Genomic DNA, 18,039 nt, shown 5'->3' on the forward strand with positions numbered 1-18,039 from the left:
TGCAAACAATGGCCTCTTGGCTACACCTAGGCTGAGATGAGGAGCTGTCAGAGCAAAGTTGACTGCTTGCTCAGGGGGTCATTGATATGGCTGGTCTGTTCCAAAGTCACCTTTGGGATCTCTGTGCCAGCAGCATGTTGTAAAAATGCATGAATGATTCATGCAAGTCACCGAAGATCCAGGGGCTTATCATCTTTGACAATTTACCTCCTTTAAAATTTGTTGATATATGTGAAATCAACATTTTGTGTTGCATGATGTTTTTATTTCTACCTGGCTTTTGTGGGATGTATATGTGGCTTGGTTCACTTGTCATAGAAATAAAATGTTTTATTGTGCAAAGATGGTTCTTAATCTATAGTGTCTGAACATTATTTTCTTCTAGGAAGATCCATCCCTGGAGAGACACTTCAAAGGCCACAGAGATGCTGTCACTAGCGTGGACTTCAGTCTCAATAAGAAACAATTGGGTAAATTGTCTCTTTGTGTTTTGATGGCCAGATGATAAAGAGTTTCTTTGCTTTAGTAAAATGAAGGGAGCAGTGGAGGTACTGACCTCTACAAGAGGAAAGAATTTGTTCTCATGATGAAGAGATTCTGGAGAATTTGAGGATGAACATTTCTATGTGCTTTGGAAAAAAACCCAAACGAAAACAAAAAAGAAGCTGTTGTTGAACCATAGGGGTGGCAGGTTATGTGCATCCTGCTAGAGCTTTAGGGACATCTACTGTTGCTAATCACTTCACATCTGTGGCTTTACCATGCAGTCAACTTAAAGTAAAACCTTACTTTTTCTTCTCCATCTTCTATTTCTCCCCTTTAGACAGCTGCATGTGCTTATGCTAAGGCTTATGTCCTAATTGCTCTTTGGTAGCCCAGTGTGTGTACATTGAGTAGGAACCAGGAGGGGTTTTGGCTCTTTGTGAAGTCTATGTGGCATGGTGGATGTTGCCTCATCTTCTCCGCAAACCAAAGCAATATAACTGTTAGGCTGTGGGCGCAGTAGGCATGAGTAAATGGAAATGCAGCAGTCTAGCAGGTAATAGTCCTGTTCTGGGTCTTACAACCGACACAACACTCTGGAAGCTGCAAGGAAATGAAAATGAATCAAACTTCTTGGACCCCCTCTCTCCCTGCTGCTGTTTTTATTGTTGTCTGCTATCTTTTTCCACTTCCTGCATCTTTGATTGCAGAGCACGAGTTCACTCTGGTCTGTGATTCTCTTTGTGTATCCCTAAAACTTTATCCAATCAGTGCAGACCTCTGTTTAGCAAGGGTGCTCTGAATGTAATTTGCCATTGCTTTTGAGTGTCCTTTCAGAAGTAGTATGGGGGCCTTTGCTGCCTCTGTCTGAACAGTGAAATAGTTACTCTTGATATTTAGTAAATGAGATCAGCTAAGAAAAGGAACAAATCCTAAGAATTTTTTAGGTACTGTTGGGTCAGTCATATGTACTTGACTCTTATGAGATTGTAAAGTTTTTTCCCCATTCTTCCCCCACCCCTCAAATAAAACAACCAAACCTAGAAGACTCTTTTATTCCATTAGATTGCTTGCCCAGTCCAGTAAGGATAATAGTTATTGCCAACAAGTGACATATAAGCAGTATCATACTGAAGTACTTTATTGAGGTGTTAGAGCATTATTTTCCTTAAAGTTTTTTAACATCAGCCCTGGGGAAGCTGAGATATTGCAACTTAATATCCTTGCCAGACAATGACTTAGTGTAGTTACGACTAACGTTTAAATCTCTTGACGCTAGGCTGTGTGCTCAATCTACTTTTACACAGTTGTCTCCCCTTAAATTTTAATATCCCTAAGGAAAGGTGTTCTCTTTATGAAATATAAAACCAAACAAAAACAATTGAACTGACAAGTTTGTAAGGTTTTTTTGTTTCCCCTTGGGGGACCTGCATAATAAATGATCCTGTTTGAAATGGGCATATATTAATCCCAAATCAATAGCAGGAAGAGATGACTATTGTTTTTTGTGTTGAGATGACTGTGAAGTAGAAGGACATTTCCAGCAAAATCTGTTTGGTATTTTGCCATAACGCTAATGAACTGAAATCTTGTAATTATGATACTGCCATGTCAGAACCTACCATCAAACTGCTTTTTTTTTTAGGAACGTCTTAAGATCTCCCTGGAGATATGCCCCACTTGGCACTTGGGTAGAGATACCCAGATGCAGCTTGGGTTTGTTGGCAGTCTAAGTTGTGTATACTCTGTATTTGTCTGTGGAAAATCTACAAAGTTTTCTGTTACTTAGGCATTAACATTGATTTGAAGGGGTATTTTGACTGTCATTGTTTGAGACTTTAAGTTGCTGTGGGCATGTTTGCTCTTTTACGAGTCACTAGGGTCCCAGTGCTACAGACTTCACACAGTAGGGTGGGCTTTAGGGGATGAGCAGCTCTTCGGTTTTCACTGCACTAAGTTGATGATGGGACCTGGGCAGGGGAGTTTCAGACTGAAGTGGAATTTACTCTTTCATTTGGGAAACCTGTTGCGTGGTATTCTTGGCAGGCACTGATATGGCTCCTGTCAGGGATATAGCTTGCATAAAGTTCAGTGTCATGGAGATGAGTTGTCAGTTGTGCTTTCAATGGATGTTGCATGTGCACCTGAATTCTGCCTTCTGTGCAAGGGACCCTTTGCTCTTGCTGCTGAGGGAGATCTTGAAAAAGCAGCATCTGTTCCAGGGAATGGCCACCTTCCTGAAAATGGAGTCTTTGCCCCCCTGGGGTCTCCATCCAGCCCCTTCTCTTCCTTCTCGTCTTTGGAGCATACCTTTTCCCTCTTCCACCCCTTTCTTAGAAGCCCAAGAGTGAAGACAAGTTGTGGTGGTTTTTGGTCAGTTGTTTTTTATTCCCACAGGTAAGTATAGAAGTAGGCGTGAATGGAAGAGTGGGCATGAGTAGATGGAGGGACCCCATCTCCATCCATAGTTCCTTAAAGCCTCTCATGACTACTATCAGGTCCTGCTGACCCTTCCTGCTAATAGCAAACTGAATGCTGCTCTAATCGCGTTGCAAGCTTGTATTTTTCATATATTGTTAAGAACTGCTGAGCTGACTTTGATCAACATTTTGCAACAACAGGGAAGTGTTGGAGAGATGTAGCTGGGTTGCCTTTAAGTCACCAACTCACAGGGCTTCTCTACTTAATCTGTAGTGTGTTACTTGATATTTAACCTGCTGCAGCTGATAGCTGCTTCTGATTCCCAGTAAAAAAGTGATGAGAGAACCTTCATGCACAGACCTTCTATGTGTTTCCTTAGTGTGTATTTATTTGGAAGAAGTTTTGTAGCTTGTGTGGCTTTTGCCTCTGCAGCTGTTGCATGACCTGACTCTGGGAGGTAAATTGTCAGTCCAAGCCAATGCATGACTGACTTTGTTTCGTTTCAGTTACTAATGAAATATGCAGTATGCAATGCATTGGTGAAGCTTCAAGGACAATGTGCTTGAGGTTGCTGGAAGCTGTGATGGTGAACTGAGTGTGAAATGTAGGTTCAGTGTAATTGGAGAAGAACTAATGCAAGTTTGGTTTTGTGTGGTTTTTTCCTTTTTATTTCAGCAAGTGGCTCAATGGATTCATGCCTGATGATCTGGAGTATGAGGCCTCAGATGAGAGCCTACCGCTTTGTGGGCCACAAAGATGCGGTGATGTGTGTTCAGTTTTCACCTTCTGGTCACCTGATAGCTTCAGGCTCTAGAGACAAAACAGTCCGTTTATGGGTTCCCAGTGTGTAAGTATCTATTCCCTTTTGTCTCTCTTTTTATGTGTTAACCATGGTTTGGGATTTCTACTTTGCTTCTTGATAGCAGTTCTCCAGCTATGGGACTGGGATCTGTTTGAAAGAAAGAAGAACGGTGCTATGTAACAATTCTAACAGGAGAGGTAATTTGGTCTTGAAATTGCATTGGAAACAAAACTAAAATTCCTTGCAAAGCGTAAAGTCGATATTAACTTCCTATGCTAATATAACAAGTCACTGATGTAACTTAGCGGTGGTGAGCTGTTGGATTTTCCTTCCTCTTTCTCCCCCAGTCTCTTTCCTCCTGGCAAATCGGTCCTTTGCTTCTCTGCCAGTGTTAAGCAAGATGCTGAAACACAAGTTGAGGTTTAGTGATGGAGATACCTATTCTGCGAGCAGGGTGGAGGTTACTAGCTTGCATGCTTACTGTAGTCCACACAGCGGTTAGGTACATTTATTTCTTGGTCTAAAACAGTAACTCTGTGTACCACTGATAGTAAAAGATGGTATATTACTAAGATAAAAGACTGCTTTGAATTATGTATTGACTTTTTTGTGAGCTTGCATATGATTAACAAAAGTTTACTTTGAATACCTTAGCCTAATTACGAAGTTTCCATTTTTGAGTAGAGGGTTTGGTTGCTTAAACTCATGAATACTTGTCAAGTCCTTGGCAATCATTGGCTGAGAGACCTCAACTTCTATTGTTTTACTCTACGACACATTGTTTTAAGTGATATGCCTTCAGCAAGGAACACTTAATTGAAATCCAATACAAACATGAGAATGCTGAGGAACTTCTGCTTGAAGACTTAATCTTGCTACAAGTAATGAGAAGCTTTCTGCAGCCAAGATGCAGAATAGAGACTGCCAGTGTTTCATCTGGTCTCTTGGTTCCCACACTAAACAGCAGAGTTGTTTTTTTCTGAATGGACAGGCATATAAAAAGGCATTGGAAGTTCCTTTGCTTGTGAGCTTATAAACTGCTGCTATCAAAGACTAAAGGATTGTGTCTAGAAGCAGACCTGAGGATTGTGGTGACAAATAAAAGGGATTTTAAAAAAAAACCACAGCAAAACCCCAAAAAACAAACAAAAAACCCCAACAAACAAAAAACCAAACCCACATGAAAACCATACCCCAACTTTAAAATAAACATGTCGCTTCAGGAACCTGGAGAAAGCATTTCTAGTTGTTTATTTTTGAGTTCTTGGGGTTATGATTACCCATTGGAAACTTTATTTGATGATCTATTAAACTGTAAGTGATCTCTGCCATGAACTGATAGGTTCTGAAAGTGACTTTTAAAAATTTGCGATAAAAGTGCTTTTGAATAACTTAATTTATAGTGAAATAGAACTAAAATTTACGGATTGTAGTTTAAATTAGAATTATTTCAGTTTAAATAAACTTTCCTGAAAAGAATGATCACAATGACGTGTTAGCATATATAGTATTAAAGGGCACAAGGTGGATTATGGCTAAAATTTAACCTTGCTGCTGCTCAATCTCATATAAAGAAAGAGACTGGCAGTATCATTTTGCTGTCTCCAGAGCTGTGCTGCTAACACGGAATGCTGAAAATAAATTACAGCACAAACTTGTTAGATTTCTCAGAAGCTAACATACACATTTTAAGAAAGGAATGGGACGTGATGAGAAAACTGAACCTGTGTTGTGATTCTGTCTTGGTTGCTTAAGCACATGAGCTCTTGTCTAAACCGCACCTATGGCTGTCGTGTCGGAAAAGGAGTTGCCATTGTTATGCTGGTTGTGAATACCTTGGTGCATGGCACCTTTAATCTGTATTTATTTAGTATTCTTTGTCAATTTACCTTCTCTAAATATAGCAACAAAAAAAGTGTTTATGTGGGTCAGGTTTGAGACCTTCAGCTTGCCAACTTTGCACTGTCATTAAAAGGGGAGGGAGAAGCTGCACCATAGTCTGTCGACCAGGACTTTATTTCCATAGAATCTGAAAACTTGCAGTCCCTTTCAAGGATGATATGTTACTGATGGAGTTAATGCTACCCTGGTGTGTGAATTTCTGTCTTTGGGATTTGTTTTTTATAAGCCATGCTGACAGAATTTTGTCATTTCATGTTTCTGCATGAGTTTTTATCAGACTTGGGGATATCCTGTGGTTTTGGAGAGAAAGAAAACTTTCCTCAGAAGTAACCTTTACTGTTCCTTGCCTTCTGGCAGATAAAGGATTAAATAGAAATAGGCAGGTCTGACCTTTTCTGAGGAGGGAGGGAATATTACTGGAAGGTATGCAGTATACATATATATTATTTTTTTTTTTGGCCTTTACAGTTTTAGTAGTCCTCAGCCTCAGAATAAAGCTGGTTAAATCCTAATGGAGCAGGGACCAAACCACCATGCGTTTCTGTTGTTCTCTTCTGTCTGTGACTATGGAGCTTCTGGTAGTACAGCACATGCTGGAGCTGTGTTTTGGACCAAGAGTCCCATATACCTGCTGGACCTCTAAATATGTTGCAGTTTGGATCTCTAAATACGCCTTGTGTTTATTTGCTAGAAGAATGCCTCTTGCACTTATTTGGAAATGATGGGTAAAGAAGAATAACAATACTTTGTCTTTTGTCTTGACTGGCTGAGTTAATGGTAGCTTTCTCAAAGTTGTACAACATCAGGCGTGCTGAATTCAGTTGTGATATTTCTTGTGTGGTGCTGCATCGGAAGTGTTCGGCTGGAGTACAGGCCATTACAGGAACAGTTGTGAGGTAGTTGCCTGCTTGGCTCAGTCTAGATGAACTGTGAAAACACTTACCTCCCTCCTTGCCTGCCTTGCAGCAAAGAACCTGGTAACAGTACAGAATCCCAGCATCTTCTTCTATATTGATGTTTCCGCATATGTTATTTTAAATGGTTGCAGGAATTAACAATAGCATTTTTGCCTCTTTATAGGAAACATGGGTTGTTTCCTGTTGGGTTGGGCTCCAGTATTGAACCAGAACAACTGGTTTTAGCTATATATTCTGTATAGCTCATGAAGCATGAGTTTGGTTAGGGCTGATCAGCATTTTATTCCTAATTGCATACAGTTCCCATAGAAGTGATGGCTAATAGCACTGCTCAGCATACAGAAGCTTTATGTTTTCAAGTACATAATGTCTTTGCTGCCCTGTTGTGCAGTTTTAAAGTGCTCTTTCCTTCTGTGTAGCAAAGGAGAATCTACCGTGTTCAAGGCTCATACGGGAACTGTAAGAAGTGTTCATTTCTCCAGCGATGGGCAGTCCTTAGTTACAGCTTCTGATGACAAAACAGTCAAAGTGTGGACAGTTCACAGGCAGAAGTTTCTATTCTCACTTAGTCAACACATAAACTGGGTTCGCTGTGCCAGGTAAGTACGGCTTTCTGACAAAGAGATGGGGATTTATCCCTCAAAGCAATGACTGAGTATCATAGTCTTGTGTAACACATTTCTATTCAGGATGATTCAAGTGTGTCTAGTGGCTGAAATATATTGCTAACCTGCAGAGAGATCCCTTTGGATAATAACTGTGTACCCGCTTTGTTTCTTCGATGATCTTTATCAAGCAGAGGCTTTCCTGCTTAGTGGTTTGTTCTGTGTTTTTGCTTTTACCTGTTATGGAGACTTCTGCATCTTTAAGTTGCTAACAGAAGCAAGATGAGATATTTATATTGTTATTTCAGCTTAGTTACTTTTAGACTTCTCGTGTCTCTAGTTTAAAATGATCACGTGTGCTCCTTCCAAAATGCTGAAAGTGCTGCCATAATAAAAACACTTTTTCCTGATAACTGTCTCAGATTTGGTTTTCAGTTGTTCTGATGAGTTTTTATGTACATATGCATGTAGGATAAAGCCATAGTTTATCTGTAGGTGAGAAGTTCATTATAGTTCTTGAAAGTGCTGATGGCGGTGGCTAGTAGTACTATGAATGCCCACAGTAGAGCAGAAATACTGGAAAAACATTCTGTATGATGATGTTCTCTAGTTAGGAACTCAAGTCCTGATCCTGTAAAATGCTTGTGAAAGGTAGGAATTGTTTTGAATCAGGGTAGAGAAACAACTTGAGGCATGCTTAAATTGAAACAAGTAGGACAGGAGATCTTAAGTCAGACTCAAGACTTCCCTGAGGGTTATTTTATGTGTTTGTGGAATTAGGGATAGTTTGAGGACTTATGGCTTGCTTTCCCCACCCCAACTTATAGTGGTTGGATTTTTAATCTCACTGATGCCAGTGTGACTTCTTGAAGAGTGGGGAGTGTTTACCAACATACATTGACAGCTAGCTAAATCCAGCTGACCCTATGCCCTTTGGGGGTTGGGTATGTTTGGGGGCATTTCTTAATTGCTGTAACTTTTATCTTAGATTCTCTCCTGATGGACGACTGATAGTGTCAGCCAGCGATGATAAAACTGTCAAACTGTGGGATAAAACCAGCAGAGAATGTATACACTCCTTCTGTGAGCACGGGGGGTAAGTACCTGGCGGTGCGCAAGGACCGGCCTTCTTGCGATTTCTGAAATAGGGATGCTTGGTGAATGTTGGCCTGGTTTTGTGACTGCAGTCAGATGTCTTTGTCCTGGCAATCATTTCTACCTCTTAAAAATCATTAGCACCTATTACAAAAGCGGCCAGCGGAGAACGAGATGCAAAAAGAGCTTCCAGTGTTGCTTTGACCTTTTTATGACTTCTCCAGATTGGAATCTTGAAGGTTATATTTCAATAACTGTCCAATATGTCAAACCTTAATTTCTTTATGCTTATTTGTTTTTGGAGATGCTTAAATTCTTTATTTCTTTGTCTAGCTATGTTAAGCTCTTTTATTTTGCTCTGAGTTGAGGTAAATTAAAAAGCAGAAGTGTACTGGCGGATTGGTACGTGCATGCTTTGTTTCATCCTCAAATTTTTGAATAACAAGGTTATTCCAAAACCCACTTTGTACTGAGAAAAAGTGGTTGAATTGGGATTTTTTTTCGTGAAGAATATTGAGCCACAGCAAAAGTTTGTCCAAAAACACAAACCAACTCCTTAGAGAATTGAGACTGTAGTCTTTGTAACGTCTTGCTGCGTTGAATTTTTAAGTACAAAGTTATGTTCTTTCCAGGTAATATACAATGATATTAAGACAAATTCAGACAACTTTAGTTTTTCCCGTGCTCTTAAGAATATAACTTGTCCAAACAACCTATTGAAATATCTCAACTCCATCAGCATTTGTTACAAGAATACTCAAAAGATAATTAATTTTATCCAACTTCTTGCGTGGATTGGGTAAGGAGTTACAAGATGCTATTCAGTGAAGATTCTGAAGGTTTTAGTGTACTTGTGTGTTCAAAATAAAAATGTATTGCATACAGGTCCAGAAAGGAATTTAGTCTCAGCCTCGCTACCTTCCAAGTGGCAACATATGATTTCAGGTGCAAATTCAGTAAGTTCCGTCTTAAAATTAGTTAAGCATAATAGAAGAAAAAAATCTATTCAGTCTTCTACACACCACTCTAGAAATCCTGTTAATTTAATAGAAGACATATATTATGCAAACATTAAGTGAACAGTTGAAAATGTTGTTGTGACAGTAGGATCCATCAGATTTCAGGAGGCTTGTATCTGTAGTGCAAAACGTTGAAGAAGGTATGCTTAGATATAATCCCGCAGTCTACTTGGGGTATAAGCACAGTCTTTAAGAGAAATTCAGCAGTATAAATTTTCAGGTTATCTCTTCCTTTCCTGCATCACTATGTAGCTTCCCTTCTTGAAAAGACCTTTTTGATCTTTAGCAAGAGTTGAATATAAACAATTGGATTTAACTGCAATTTACAGGTTTGTGAATCATGTGGATTTTCATCCCAGCGGTACGTGCATTGCTGCGGCTGGTACAGATAACACAGTGAAGGTGTGGGACGTTAGGATGAATAGACTTCTTCAACATTATCAAGGCAAGTTAAGATCTTAGGAAAGTTGGACCTTTCCATGTATTGATATGAATTGCTCTGAAGTCCTAGGATTGTTTCTCCATCACCTGCTGCTCTTCCAGAAAGGCACTGGGTTAGGCCTGCCAGTGGAAGACTTTTTTCACCAAAACATCATGCTTTGCTTTGTTAACTCCAAGACTGATTCTCACATACTGGTGAGAAATGCCTCTGGTCTGATTTCTCTTCCTCTGCCCACCATCAAAAGGCAAAAAAGCCCCAATGTGGAAGCTGTCCAGTGTTACAGGTATGTTATCTGCAATGCCACTTGGCTCATTCACTGTTCTTGAGGAGATGATGTGCAGTAAAAAGCACGTGACCTTTGCCTCTGAATAAGCCTATAGGAGTCAGATGTATTCTAGCAAAGCAAAAGGTTAAGTTCTGCACGAGGAAAATTAGGAAAAGATAACAAAAGAGGAAAATGAAAATCAACCAGTTGTAATTCTGTACCATGATCCATGTTTACAGATCCTTCTCCAGTATCCGTTTGGCTTTCAGCTTCCAGAATTAGCTTTGACCTTGTTATGACTTATCCAGGTTGGCTTGTCCTGGGAATAGCTAGCTTTTATATTTAGGAGTCTAAATCTTTTTTTTTCCTTTATCTTCCAGATGGCATCTCCTCCCATTACCTGTTCTTGTCGAACTCATTAGTGTTGCCGTTTGGTAGAACTGGATGGGAAAATGGTCCTTTCCCATCCCTACAGGCTTCTTCTGAGTTTGATTGTCCTGTTTTGTACAAATTAGTTTTTTGAACCTAAATGTGGCTTTTCTTTCCTTCCCTATTAAAAATTTTTAGGGCTGCTGTAGTACTTTGTAAATCCATGTGTTCTCAAGCACTGTTTCCAGTACAGATAGCTTATTAAACTTAATTTTGTTAGCTTTTCATGAAGACTGCTTCTGCCATGCTAGTAAAGCAGATCAGAGATACGAGGCTGGAGCTTGGTGTATTATTCTTTCTGCCATCCACATCAGATACTGTCAGTTCCGATTGTGACAACCTCACAACCCGGCCTGAATGCCAGACAGAAAAGACAGAGTAGTAAAATAGCTTGCAGTTGATTCTTGCTAACTTTGCAAGTTAAGAGGCAAAAATTGAGTTCTTAATTAAAGCTGTTGGTCCTCCTGGCTTTATGTAACTAGAATTGTTTTTTAAGGTGCTTCTGACTGTCTATCCCTTTACTCGCAAGGCGATGAAAGAATTTGCAGCCTCTCAATACAAATTCTCTAGTTTCCCTTCATATAGAAAGGCAGAGAAAGTGTAGCGATGTTTATGGAGCAGAGTCCTTTGATTTGTCTTCCTTCACAGCAACCAGTGAAAGGCTACACCTCTTCTGGTAGATAAGAGCAATGGGAGTTACTCATCTTGAGGCAAATGCAGATTGTCTGCAGAGAAGCTATTAAGATTATGAAAGTCCTTTGGGTTCCATAAAAAAGTAAATAAAAGCTCCCTGAAAAGAAGTTGCTGCAGAGTAGAAACAGTCTGCAAACTTTGGAATGCTTTCGTAATTCTGCTGAATACAGAGGGCTGATCTTTTGCACTTCGCGTATAGGTGGAAACGCTATTATGATCATCTGGTCTGACTATTAAGCACTGATGGTGGCGCTGCTATCATTGGAACAGGGCTTTTTTTTTTTTCTTGGGTAGAGAAAAAAAATCATATTGCTTATTTCTAGCATCAGCTTCCTGCTCCTGTGCTGTTTTATTCCTGATTTGTGGGGTGGTCTTCTCAAGTGTATTCTCCCTGTGTAGTCAAGTCAAGCACTCTTTGAACTCTTTTTCAACTGTAAACCTGCCTGAACTCCTTGAACTTGTAATATAACGCGATTTATTTTTTTTCTTCAGTTATTCTTATGGAATAAGAACTGTCAGTTCTCTGACAGTTAACAAAGTCGAATGGAAATCAAACTTTTTGATGTCTTGTTCCAATTCATCAGTATTGAGCTGGTACAATTACAACAATGAATACTGAAGTGTGATTCTCTGTTGTAATAAGTATTGTTAACTTGTGACCCGTATCAAAACTTACAAATGCCTTTCTGAAGTCTTGTTGCTAAAATAGGTAGTGTGTTTAAATACTTGAACAGTGTCAAATTGTCGTTTAACCTACTCTGTCAGCTTTTCAACAGTGGCAAGATCTGCAGTGTGTGTTTCCAGCCACACTATATCTTGGCTCAAAAATCATTTCTTTCTTCTTTCCACTTACTGCTATTAAATTGTCCAAATCTAGTGTGGTTTAGGTTTGGCTGCCAGGTTTATTTTTTGTCTTGGAATTATATATTGCCCCTGTATCCCACCCTTACTGAATGTCATTTTACTCGGACACCCTTGCTATTGAAGCGATCTTTTCCTGTTACAAGTGTTATTTTTAACAGCTACTGTGTAAATCCTAACTGTGTATTAAACTTTGAGCTATAAATAGTCATAAAAGTCAAACCTAAAATTGCAGTGATAGCGGTATGCAGTCACTTCATGCACCTGTGACCACAAACTGCTGCATTTGTAACATGGTCTGGAGATGTGTTTGTAAGCCCTGCTTTTCCAAGGGTTTATACATGTGCCTTTTGGCTAAATGGGGTTTAGTGTTGTGGCTCTCCCATGCGAAGCTGCCATCTCAGCCTCGCTAGAGGGCATCGCTGCCTTCAGGATGTGCCTACTGTGCCTAATTTCAAGGGAATCCATTTTAAAGATTGAGTTGCATCGTGGAGTTAATAGATAAGTAGCCCTGCCACAGACTCTTGTGTGTTAGAGTTGGGTGGTTTTTCAAAACTGATTAGTCTTTTAGCAGTGTTGCTCTAGTTGCCAGGACTTGTTACAACTGTGATTTTTTGTAAACAAAAGTTGGAAGTAGAGAGCAAACTGCAAAACCTTTTGTATGATGTGTGGTGTGTGGGGTTTTTTGGAAAGTGAAGTATGCTCTGGTCGTGTTTACTGTACAGGAGAACAGACAGATGCTTTATTCTGTCCTCTACTTGGCGCTAACTTTTTTGTACAGCAGATCATCCCCATACGAAAATGGCCAATGTTTATTGCCTGATACTTTTTCCCTGTGCAAACTTGTGTGAGGGGCACTTTTGTTGCAGGCCTATGGAACCAGCTCTAACCTTTTTTATATTTGCTGTTTAAAAAGAGCAGTTGGTACTTTTATATAGTTCAGATGGGGCGGGATGGTGGTTATCTGGTCGCTAAGGACTGTGGCTGTGTCATGTTCATCCTAATTTGTCTTCTCCATGGTGGCTACTAAGTTGTTGCATTCACTAATTACATAAAAGTAGTATTGTCATGGTTGGGACAGGTATGTTCAGTCACTCTATAGCCTGGCATGACTCATTTTCAGTTGTTAACCCCCCAGTATAAGTCCCTTAACTGGCTGTTATTTTTCTAGGGCTTGGCTGACAGAAGGGTAGGCATGTAACGACAAATCGCTGGGAGATGCCACCTTGTGCTGCACCGGATTTATTGTTTACAGCATGAAATCAAGTGAGGTTGCAGGACATGTTGGCACGTTTTTGGAGAGGTGGTGTGAATGGAGTTGTGGGAGGTATGAGCTGGTTTGACAGAGGAGAGATGAAGTTTTCTCTGAGCTTATGACAGCCAATAACTCCTTAGGCACAGAAGCTGCAACTGCTTACAACTGCCACAGTCTGTGTGACTTCTTTCCTTTATGAAAAGGTGTTTTGGTGAAACTGGAAATACTTTATTCACTCTCTGGAACTTGAAGGATACATCATTAACTTCGTCTGTTTCTGGTGCGATTCCTTTCAGGACTTGCCTTAATTGACAAAATATGTTTGCCTTTATCTGAATATAGATGCTAATGGGATGAGGAATATTACAAATCACTCAATAAATTTTTCAAAGGAGAGCTGTATTTAGCAGTCTTTCAGGAGGAAAAACTCTACATAGACTTTTTCTCCTACATAGTGTAATACAGGGCTGGGGGGGTAAAGGATGATCTAGCTGTGTGATAGAGGCAGTATTCACCAACAGGAATACCTGTTTAGAAGTTACCTGTGTTGAGTTAAAGTTTTCTTCTGTGTTTTTTTTAATAGCCCAGGTCAAGAGGAGTTATGTTCTCAGAACTTAAGCTGAGGTGGTTGGTGTTCCTTAGAGTTTCAAAAGTTAGATGCATTCTGTTTTACAATTGAACAAGGTTATTTCAAATTTCTGCTTCAAATCCATATCTGCAAGGAAATAATATTTGGTTCTAGTGTCATTAAAATTGTGTTTTGAGGGTTTTTTTAACATGCAGTTTGGTTTTGAAATGCACAGTAGACTCTCAAGGGAATATAAATTTAGTTGAGGGGGATGTATTAGTAGTAGTAGATTCGAGATACAAGAACATCTGGAGGGCACACAGTATAATTAAGAATAATTGGATAGTTAAAACCCTCTTCAAGCATAGTCTTAATATCCTGTAATGTCACAGACGTTCAGAAAGCTGTGCATATGTAAAGTACTGCATGTTCTCATAAATAAATGTTCAATAGCTTGTTTTGTAAAAGTTTGGGGAGGAGAAAAAAAAGCCCTACATTAGGTAGATGTTTAATTTTACAGCAAACTTAAGTGTAGTTTGACTTTTCCTAGAGCATTTTCTTTGGTTCTTTTCAAAATAACTCTTAGGTTTCGTCTGCATGCAGGAAGGATTGCTTTATTGGAAGGGCACACTCTTGGTAGTTTGTCTATTCATAGTTGTTTTAAATTTTTTGGTGAGACAAATTGGATGTCTGAAGAAATAATACTGGACTATTTTCAAGTTGCTGGTTCTTCTTTCCTAGTTTCTCTTAAACCCAGTTTAGGTTAGAGTTGGGTAGTAAACCAAAAGAACCTGTGCAATGCCAACTTTGAGTTTGTCTTTCATCACAATTCGAGTCTTCTCCTTAATGTACTAGCATATAGATTTTATTCTAGAATGATTTGGGAGGAAGAACAGCGACTCCATGGTAGTAAAATAGGTCACTGTCCAGCTCTGAGTCATATAGCTCACTTGTGCATATAGTTGCATTTTGGGGTTACGCTGGAAGCTCTTGTAGCTTTATATCTTCCAGAATAATTGGCAAAGTTTACTTTTTCCTTTCAATAAAGTAGTGCCTATTTCTACAGGAATTGAGTACTGTCCTCGTTCTCCAGTGCTTTGAAAAGTTTTTGTGGAACATTTCCCCCATGATAATTTTCTTGTTAAACTTTATAACAGAAAACTGGAATGTGCTTGTGCTTTATTTTATTCTTTTGCCTTGGGCTTATGTAAACTGGTCTCAGTGACTGTTATATACATTTTTTCCATCCTTAGTGCACAGTGCTGTGGTAAACAGTCTTTCCTTTCACCCCTCTGGAAACTATCTGGTTACTGCTTCCAATGATTCAACTCTTAAAATTCTGGACTTGCTAGAAGGAAGACTTCTGTATACTCTTCATGGTCACCAGGTGAGGCAAAACCTTTCATACAGTAATGTACAAACCTGTAACAAACTGGGAAAATCTGTGCTTGAGCCTTTTGTTCTTCACAGCCAAAAGTCTTGAAAACTTCCCTGCATAAAATTACAATGATAGTACTGATAATCTTTGAGATCATCACTGTTTTGAAGGAAAGGCCTATGGGGAGGGAAGGAGGTAAGGCAAGAATGGAGAGGATGAGGAAGCAAGACAAAAAGGGAGCTCCAGTATTGAGAATGCAAGTCTAAGACCTAAGAGACAGAGTCAGTTGCATTCTAGACCCTAATCCCGAGTCTCTGTACCACAGCTCTGTCTCACTCTCTGGAGTGGTGCAAATAACACTTGGCTCCCTGACATAAGTGTTGTGAAAATAAAGTCTATTCACCTGACAGGAGACTTAAGGATAGTAGTGGTAAAATGGAGGAAATCTATTTTGGGATGTGATTTGGGAACATGTTTCCATTTTGTTAATGGACTGAATTAAATAATTGAAGGTGATAAATGCTGCTGGTTGGTTAAGTTTAACTGATTGGCTTATTAGTATTATGCTGCTGGATGTGTTGCTTGTAAGGTTAATTATATGAATGCTTGGAGCTCTCTTTTTAAATGTTAAATGAAAATAAATAGACTAATTTAATTGTCCATGCTGAGTGGGGCTCAAAGAAATGAAAAAGTAGACCTGCTTTAAAGGTTCCCTTTCCAGAGGGACAATGAGAACAGAAATTCTTAACCCACTTGTCTGTCTCTTAAAATGGGGGCTGAGTCAAAGCATCAAAACTAGCTGGGGAAAATCACAGCCTGAAGCTGTTGGGGGTAGTGGAGATGGTTCTGGGCAATAATAGTAGCTGCGTAAGCTGCAGAATTCTGACTTCTTGTGGCTTTGTTTAGTGACTGCCCTGTCGGATGTCTAAAAAGGTCAAGTTTGTTCTGTAACTCCTCTTTTGCTGTGTATTAATAAACTTTTTCCTTTTTTGTAATATTAATGGAAAAATAGGACAACCTCATACTTAAAGCACTGCTTCATGGAAAGATCTGATTAAAACCAACTGAAGGGTTCAAATGTGGAAAAGAATGGGGAGAAGATAACAAATGCTGGTTATCCTAACATGTAAACCCTGACTGCATAAAACTTCCTTACTTTGAAAACTGAACTAAGTGGATACTCCTATCAGATAGGGTCTGCAAAGCTTCTAACTTGTCTTAATCTTGTTTTCATATTTGTCTTTTGTATTAATTTGCCAAGTGAGCTCTTAGGAGGTAGCTTTCTATAAAAGGGTAAGTGTGGAGGGACAGTGGATCTTTACACCTTTCACCCTTCCCTTTGGAAGGCATGTGCCTGGTTATTTTTCAATGGGAAGCTGAACTTGCTTTCCATTTTCCTCCTTTCTGAGCTGTAGGCTGCTCCTCACAGTCCAGTGGCACAAAAAAGAGTTGGTTTGTGAATCATCTGTTCAGAAGTAGAGTTAAAGCTCCATATTCCCCCCCTCCCCCCCGCACTGTTTCAGATCAGTAGGATGTCTGCCACTCTTCCAGTGCCAGTTAGATGACTAGGAGAATGCTTTGACATTGGGACAGCTCAGTCCAGAGGAGAGTCACGAAGATGATCCAAGGGCTGGAGCACCACTCCTGTGAGGACAGGCTGAGAGAGTTGGGGTTGTTCAGCCTGGAGAAGAGAAGGCTCTGGGGAGACCTTAGAGCAGTCTTCCAGTACCTAAAAGGGTCCACAAGAAAGCTGGGGAGGGAGATTTTACAAGGGCGTGGAGGGATAGGACAAGGGGCAATGGCTTTAAACTGGAAGAGGGAAGATTTAGATTGGATATCAGGAAGAAATTCTTTACCATGAGGGTGGTGAGGCACTGGAACAGGTTGACCAGAGAAGTGGTTGGTGCCCCCATCCCTGGAAGTGTTCAAGGCCAGGTTGGATGGGGCTTGGAGCAGCCTGGTCTGGTGGAAGGTGTCGCTGCCCATGGCAGAGGAGTTGGAACTAGGTGATCTCTAAGGTCCCTTCCAACCAAGCCATTCTATGAAAGGTAGTTGCCATTGTGGGATTACACCTCCTTCAGTTTGGAAACAAGTAGAAGTATAAAAGTGGCTGGTAGTGCTTTCTGGTCGTCTTTAAGGGTACTGCACCAAGATGGCTGTGGAACCAGTCCTAGCATAGCCCTGGCTGGCTAGGACTGTGCTGGCATGTACTGTATTGTTGTGGGTTGGCTCTTTTAATAGCTTATTTAACAGATACCTTACCTTACTTTTCCACTAAAAGTATATGATAACCTGTGCATCATTCACAATAAACAATTGGCAATGACAACAGGCCCTGCTTTCCACAGAAGCTGCTGGAGTGGATTCCTGCACTAGATGCTTCTGTAGCCTACTCTGCTCATAGATAAACTCAGGCTACTTAATACTGAGGGCTTTTTAAAATTTCTTTTCTTCCTCTGTTCTCACTGTGATTTCTGCCAGTATCTCCAAGTAGCTAAAAATGAAGTGGGTGTGGATTTTTTGGTCATTAAGTAGATTTGCCTTTTTAAGTGAGGGCTATAGGTTAGTCACTGAAGGAACAGCCTGTTCTGAAGACATTCTTGAGTTGTGACTTTATGTGGGTGAATATGCTGGTTGAGACTTTGTTCCTACTCTGATAACTGACTGCTGTTATGGTATTCTGGGAAGGCTGCATGCAAGGGGACACTTGAGGGGGGGGGGGCGGCAGGGAAACTTAAGGTCCTTTAGACATACTTTGACGCAACTGCTGGAGTGCCAGGAATTTGTTAGCAGCTGATTAGCTGTAGTTTACATAGGGAGGATTGCCAAGTTTACATTGCTGTCTTTAATTGTAATGTAGCTGGCCCCCTTGTAGCAGAAGGATTGTTAGAGACAGGAGTTTGC

General features: G+C 40.1%; 1 protein-coding gene across 1 annotated transcript in view; it reads left to right on the forward strand.

The window, feature by feature from the left end:
* Positions 1-390: 390 nt before the first annotated feature.
* POC1A (POC1 centriolar protein A) overlaps positions 391-18,039 on the forward strand; it is a gene marked incomplete at its 3' end in the record, with an annotated part of 28,673 nt that continues 11,024 nt past the window's right edge. Inside the window, exons 1-6 of the mRNA XM_009704260.1 lie at positions 391-470; positions 3,580-3,751; positions 6,945-7,124; positions 8,119-8,226; positions 9,574-9,689; positions 15,011-15,144. Coding sequence (XP_009702562.1) covers positions 3,591-3,751; positions 6,945-7,124; positions 8,119-8,226; positions 9,574-9,689; positions 15,011-15,144 — 699 coding nt within the window. The remainder of the gene's footprint in view (positions 471-3,579; positions 3,752-6,944; positions 7,125-8,118; positions 8,227-9,573; positions 9,690-15,010; positions 15,145-18,039) is intronic.

The sequence above is a fragment of the Cariama cristata genome, unplaced genomic scaffold, assembly GCF_000690535.1.
Source record: "Cariama cristata isolate BGI_N322 unplaced genomic scaffold, ASM69053v1 scaffold43210, whole genome shotgun sequence".
Classification (NCBI taxonomy): Eukaryota; Metazoa; Chordata; class Aves; order Cariamiformes; family Cariamidae; genus Cariama; species Cariama cristata.